The 7060-nt window shown below is 49.6% G+C and overlaps 1 protein-coding gene across 1 annotated transcript; it reads right to left on the reverse strand.

Moving 5' to 3' along the window:
- Positions 1–3015: 3015 nt before the first annotated feature.
- On the reverse strand, positions 3016–6730 carry SLC25A4 (solute carrier family 25 member 4). Its single transcript, XM_090258911.1, has 4 exons — positions 6495–6730; positions 4744–5230; positions 4050–4190; positions 3016–3203 (listed from the first exon to the last, which is right to left on the reverse strand). The coding sequence occupies exons 1-4, from the start codon at positions 6603–6605 to the stop codon at positions 3046–3048; spliced, it is 897 nt and encodes a 298-aa protein (XP_090115037.1). The 5' UTR covers positions 6606–6730; the 3' UTR covers positions 3016–3045.
- Positions 6731–7060: the final 330 nt, after the last annotated feature.

A 7060-nucleotide genomic window follows, 5' to 3' on the forward strand; every position in this document is an offset into this window, starting at 1 on the left:
ATTGATTTGCAGGAACAGTTATGTATTCTAGATCCACGACAATCCTGGTGTGACTTACGGTACAAATATTTCTCGCTAGTCTGCTTCCCTGTGAATGGTCTCCCCGAACAGAAATTTTTTATTTTAGTCCATTTTATTGGTCTTTTCGTTTATGGTTAGTCCTTTTGTTAAATGGTAGCATTTATGAAATTTTCATTTACCGGAGGGCATGAAGATAGTCCGGCTACATTCTAGAAATGTTGCCTTTCACACTTAAAATTTGCATCGCCCTTCGCACTATTGATTGTCTCTTTTTCACTAATTCTGTTCCCTACTTCCAGCTTTATTCTTTGGATTTAATTTCCTGTTATTTTCCTAACTTCTTGAAATGGCTGTATGAGTTCACTGATTCTCAGCCTTCTTTTCTAACAGATGCATTGAAGGCTATAAATTCTTAGCATAGTTTAAGCTGTTTCTTACAAGATTTGACAGCATGGTATTTTTATTTTTATTAAGTTCAGAATATTTTTGGGCTTCCACTGTGATTTCCACTTTTAAAATAATGGGTTCTTTAAACTGTATTTTCAGTTGGATGTTTTAAAGTTTGCATTTGCGGTTTTGGTTCATATGAAAAGTTGTAGGCAAAACTTGAGGCTCTAGATCAAGGGCAGCACGTGACAGCCCATGGGCCAAATTCGGCAGCTCAGTGCCTGCTGATGGGGCTTTTACTTTCTTAAATGAGTTTTGAAGATCAAAATGAACCTGTCGTGATACGTAATTTACATGAAATACACAGGTGTTCATTTGCCTTGTCTAGGAGCTGTGTTGCATAAAAGACCATCTGGCCCACCAAGCCTCAAATACTGTCTTGTCCCTCAGAGAGAGTTCGTTGACCCCCTGCTCTGGATGATTCGATATTTCCTTCTCAGACATGCTTCTGGCAGGCCGCAGGGCCTCCTGATCTGAGTGAGACCTCTAGAGGCTGGCATCAGTGACTGCGGCGCCAGACTCTTTCTAGCTCCTCCTTCCTGCTGAGACATCAGCCTCTGGGTCCCAGTCAAACAGGGGTACCTGGGCTCCCCCTTTCTTGGCAGGCCTAGGATTCGGTTTTGTTTTTGTTTTGTTTTTGTCCCTCTCTCCCTGCGAGGCTTTCAAAATCTCCAGCCCCTCAGTCAGCCTTTCAGCTGCATTTTCCACGATTTGCAGGCACCCAGTGGGCAAGAGGAGCAGATGGGGGACAAGGTCACTCACGTCTGAGTTGCCGTCTTCCAAAATCTTGGCCCCATGATTTTCCATGCCTTGTTGGCTCCCCAGTGCCTTCATGCAGGTTTTTATTTTAAATAGCTTTGAACCCCTTTTCTAGTTGTCAGAGGGTGCATTGGTTTGCGTTCCCTGGTCTGCCAATATAGAAATCCTTCATAAACCAGAAATACACTTCATTTTTAAAGGTGACTGTCAGATCTTAACAGTGAAGGAAGTATGTTGATCTTGAACCTGAATTTGCTTGGGCTGCATGAAATGATGCAGCCCACCTGGTTGGGACAGGTGTGACCTTGGGCATGGCAGAGCAGACCTTAGTTGTTATGGTGAAACAAGGCAGCTGGTGTCTTACTGGGGAGCTCGGGAAGGAGGGGGAGGAAAAGGAGGTGCAGAGGCACCGCGCCCCTCAAACACCTGTCTGGAGAAAGAAGACACGTGTCTGCCTTCCAGGCTTTGCCTCCGGCAGGGCAGCTTCCTGCCTGCCACTTAACAAGCCAGCACCATAGAAACGGTTTGGTCTTCTGAACCAAAGTGCCTCGTTTCCCACTTGAAATTGTAATTATTTTCCTCTCGCTCACACATTTATGAATCAAATCCAAAACTGACTTTTTCTGCTAGGTCTTGCTAAATTGTTACAGAAAAGAAGCGCGAGCATATTGGTTCTCTGCCCATGTACCTAACACTAGCAGATGCTTTCTAGAGTCATGTGTCTAAACCCAGGGATTTTCCTTCAAGGCCCGCCCCCCACCACTGCCCACGTTGCCCCTCCCCGTTCTACTCAGCCAAGACTCACATTCCACGTTACAGTATTTAACAAGGCCGTCTCTCTCCTTGCTCCTGTACCCATTTAAGCTTTTTTTTTTTTAATTGATTCATTTTAGAGAGAAACTTTGATTTGTTGTTGCACTTATTGGTGCATTCATTAGATGATTCCTGTCGGTGCCCTGACCAGGGATCAAGCCTACCTGCCACCTTGGTGCATCGGGACGATGCTCCATCTGAGCTAGCCAGCCAGGGCCCCGTTTAAGCTTCTCAGGATGGGTTCCTGTCTTCCGTAACTTCCACAGAACCTAATCATCATGAAATACTAGCTTGCTAAGTGATTTTCAATGTATAGTGTCCACTTGTCATAAAATTCTAAGTCTCACGATTCTTTAATGGTTCTAATACAAAGCATTTCCTAATCGTGCAAAAGGAAACTGATTTAAAGCTTTTAGTGGAAATGCAGAATTCCTGAAGACTGAGTGGAAGTGCGTAAGATAAGGTGAGATTCTGGAAGCTGTGATCTGTGTCAGCATCTCTGAGCCCGCAGCAACTTGGTAATGAGGTCAGAGAATGCACTACCTGTTCAAGTTTGGAAGCCAGAACTTTAAGCGCTGTGGGTACTTACACAGTATAATAGCTGACATTTAGAAGCTGGGCCACCGATGTATAAATGAGTCATGCTAGAAAATAGGCACTGATGGCCTTATCCTTTAATCCATTTGGCAGTTAGTAAGAATTGAATAGAGAACATGCATTAAGTGGTCTTTATTGGTTTCACATTCAGTTCTTTCCTTCATTATCAGTTCTTCAGTTAATTATACAAGTATGATACGTTATATATTTTCTGTGGGAATTTAAATGTAAAATAAATACAAAATACATTCATGGTTTAATGAACACTCAGTGAAGCTTTTTCCTTTTTTTTTTCTGAGGTATTCCTTTCAGTCTGGTTTTATCTCAGATCTTTCTTTTTACTTCCCCTAGGAAGAGTCTATGAAACCACACACGGGGTCTGGAACCAATGAACTTGTTTTAATTCCTTTAGACGTACTTTTTGATCTCATCATACAACACCAATACAAAAGCACCGCCCATGCCTCTCAGTACATTGGACCAGGCCCCTTTGAAGAAAGCGTTGGCGCCCTCGTCCTTGGCGATCTTCCTCCAGCAGTCCAGGGTCCCAGTGTACATGATGTCCGCTGTGGAGACAAGTGGGGGTCAGCACTCATCATTTGAGGGGAAAGAGGCTTTGCCCCCAAAAGACCGTCTGCATGCCATGTAACCAGTGTTATAAATTATAAGTCACTTGAGCTCTTAAGTCGCAGCTCTAGGCAACATGCAACTAGAAATCCCCAGCCCTGCATAATTGTCAGGGAGGCTCTCTTATCACTCCTCTTCTTTTAAATCAAGAATTGTGGCAATTAATCAGCTAATTCCCAGACCACCAGAGGGCAGAACGGAGGGAGCAGGGGGGAACAGCAGTGTTACCCTGGGACGTGCCCCTTAATGCACCAGAAAACGAAGGCCCAGTCTCCAGTTAGACTAGCCCAAGATTACGCAGTGAAAAGAGCTACAACCACTAGGCTGAACCAAAGAAAACGAACACCCGACTTCCTGACTTTAAAGATGGCCATTTCATGTGTTTCAACCTATGGCAGCCAAAACCTGTTCTATATGCGTCAGGCCATCACTCATCCAGCTAAATCACTCTTCCCCACTTGTACTAACTAGATAAGAGAAGAATTATTTTTAAATAAACCAGCTAATTTCCATTCTTTCCCTTTGTTTCTCATCCTGGCTCTAAGGGAAAATGGCATATGGCCTCTAACATGCTAGATACCTAGTTAAGTTCATCTCTCAATATCCCATTTTTGGTGTTTTTATCTACACGGTAACAAAATTCCCTAAAGAAGTAGTTGAGAATCTTTGTTTCCTAGGTTCTTATCACATAATTTTAACAATGAGAGTAGTGAAGACCGAGAACAGTACCAACTAGTGTTCTCAGGCAGAAAACTTATGATGTAGGCGGTAGGTGCCAGGCTTACCCCCTTTCCGGCCAGACTGCATCATCATCCTACGGCGCACAGTGTCAAAGGGGTAGGACACCAGCCCTGCCACCGCCGTCACACTCTGGGCGATCATCCAGCTGACGAAAATGTGCACATTCTTGGGGTCAGGCAGCATCCCTGCGGGCAGAGCCAAGAAGCCAAATGGCAATGCAGTGTTTTCTCTCAGCAGCTCAGCAAAAGCAGGTGGGGATGGGAACGAGGCTACCGAACCTCCAACTCCATGCTCCCCGCCCCCCACTTCCAGAAGAACCTGCCCCTTGCTGGGTGCCTCACAAACAACCAGGCCGCCAACAGCAGTTGGTGGCTGTCCTCACTGGATCTAGGGAAGTCAGAGCTCTGCCCAGCATCCAGGACACGTTGAAGTGGCTCCAAGTTTTACTCAATAACTGAAAGGGCTGTGGGAAGAGGGAGCGAGTCTGCCCTTCTTCCTCTAAGTCACTCGAAGCCAGAGTTTGTTTCAGTAGAGGACAAGAAGAATCCTTGGCCTGTAATGCCACACTATGCCACCTCCTCATTCACAAGCCTCATTTCAGCCCAGAGACTAGGAAAAACCAAGACTGGTAACATAAAGCCCTTTGTGAGTTACAGGTCCCCCAGGGATCCCCTCTGCGGGTGTCCTCCTCCTCCCCAGATACCCCCCCCCCCCCCCATCTCCAGACCCGTGTCTCACCCTTGGCAGTATCGTAGACTCCAAAGTAAGCAGCTCTGTAGATAATGATGCCCTGGACAGAGACGCTGAAACCCTGGTAGAGACCCCGAAGGCCATCAGACTTGAAGATCTTGGAGAGACAGTCGCCCAGACCACTGAACTCACGCTGGGAGGCACCCTTGCCCACGTCGGCAGCCAACCTGGTCCTGGCAAAGTCCAGCGGGTAGACGAAGCAGAGGGAGGTGGCCCCAGCTGCCCCACCGGAAGCCAGGTTACCAGCAAAGTAGCGCCAGAACTGCTTATGCCGGTCCACGCCCCCCAGGAAGATCTGCTTGTACTTGTCCTTGAAGGCGAAGTTGAGAGCTTGGGTGGGGAAGTAACGGATCACGTTGGCCAGGTTGCCTCTCCAGAAGGAGAGAAAGCCCTGCTCCTTGGGGATTCTCACCACGCAATCAATGATCCCTTTGTACTGCTTCTCGGCACTGATCTGTTTGCTGGCATGCTGGACCTGTGGGGGAGGGGGCCATGGGGGAGGAGTCGGGGGTTAGGGTGAGCGGGACAGGGGAGAAGGAGAAGAAGAACATTTGCACTTCTCAGATTTCCTTTTTAAAACGTATGTATGGGGAAATCAAATATTGTAAATAAACGTTAGCTACTTGGCTAACAAGCCAAAAAATCCGATTTTGCTTCAGTTTGAGAGAAAACATTCTGCCCCAAATAAATGGAAAAGTTGATTTAATTTGTGAAGAGACTCGTTTATGTACTGAATTTTCTCAAGGTGCCAGCACTATGCTAAGGGCTTACTGGGACGCAGACATGATTAAAGGTCCTGCCCCGGCGGGCACCTGCTCCGATTTTACAGACGTACTGGGTAAGAGATGACTCCTCAGTTTCACTCCAGGCCCCCTGGAGACCAGGATCTCTGAGTAGTAGATGTTCTACAGGAAAATAACCCCCCTAGGCCTTAGAGCCTGGACATTTTCAGGCAGGTTATCCAGGTGACTGATTATTGAGGGGTTTGTTGCTGTTGTGAGCAACGTGTCGGGGGGTTTTCTTGTTGTTGATCATTTTCACTCCCGAACTGAAGAGGCCCAACTGCTCACTGACGGGCCCAAGTCTGTCGGACAAGTGGAGAAAAAAAAGCGAGATTGCGTGATGACGACAGGCCACTCAGTGACGAGGCTGGAGTGGGAAAGATTTGGGGAAAGGGTGAGTAAGGAAGGCCATCTGAGTTTCTTCCAAAAATTGTTTCTTAATCTCCCAAACTCTGTTTCTTCATCTGTAAAATTGGAGGAGGTAATACTTATCTCAGAGGTTATATAAAAATGAATGAAATACATTATGGCAGCCTCCAGCATAGTACGTGGGACACGGTGAGCGAGGTCTTCTGTAAAGAATCTGGGGCTTTTGTTGTAAAAGGCGGGCGCAAGGGACACTGGAGTGGAAAGGTGAGGCCGACCGAAGAGGCCGGAGTGGCGTGCCACTGCTGACCCAGGCACAGGATCTGGCTGGCTGGAACCCACTCGGGGTGGGTTTCCATATATAGACACCGGCCGCTGGGTGCCACCCGACACCAGGAATCTGCTCCTGACGCGAGACCTGTCAGCGCAGAGGGCACCTTCCCCTGCGCGCAGGCCGCCGCCGGGCCTGTGGCCTAGCGCAGACCCGCTGCGACCGCCCGCCGGTCCCCCCTCGCCGCTACGCCTGGCGGCGCCCTGCGCGCCCTGCCCGCCCTGCCCGGCCCCCGCTCGCCGCGCCCGCGCCGTCCCCACCTGCAGAAGCAGCTTGACCCTCTCGATGGGGGCGACCGCGGTCTTGGAGACGGCAGCGGCGATGCCGCCTGCCAGGAAATCCTTCACGAAGCTCAGAGCTTGATCACCCATGATGACAGCCGCCGGGCGCACACAGCCTCCGGGAGCCGCGCTCTCACTGTCGCCTCGGCCCGGCCAGGCACCGCCACCCCGTCTCCGTCCCTGCGCGACGCGAAGGGGCCGCTTGGCTCGCCCCGCAGCCCTCCTTATATCCCCCGCGCGGCCTCTCGCGAGAGGAGGAGGGACCCCGGAGCCGTGCGGGCCCCGCGCATTGGCTGGGCAGGTGCTCGGACCCCCCCCCCCCCCTCGCCGGCCCCCTCTTCTGCAGAGGGCAAACGGGGCGAAGGCGCTTCCGGGAGGCAGGGGTGGGCTGGGGGCTGTGCCTTCGGCCTGGGACGTTTAAAGGGCAAATTCATGTTATCTGTCCCAGCAAGCGGAGGGAACAGCATGTCTCCGCAGCATGTGGGGCGCTGTATTTATAGCACAAGAAGGCTTAGGCCGGGCCGCCTTGGGGACGGACGCGGGCC

Source organism: Furipterus horrens, unplaced genomic scaffold (genome assembly GCF_987537825.1).
Source record: "Furipterus horrens unplaced genomic scaffold, mFurHor1.1.pri manual_scaffold_12, whole genome shotgun sequence".
Lineage (NCBI taxonomy): Eukaryota > Metazoa > Chordata > Mammalia > Chiroptera > Furipteridae > Furipterus > Furipterus horrens.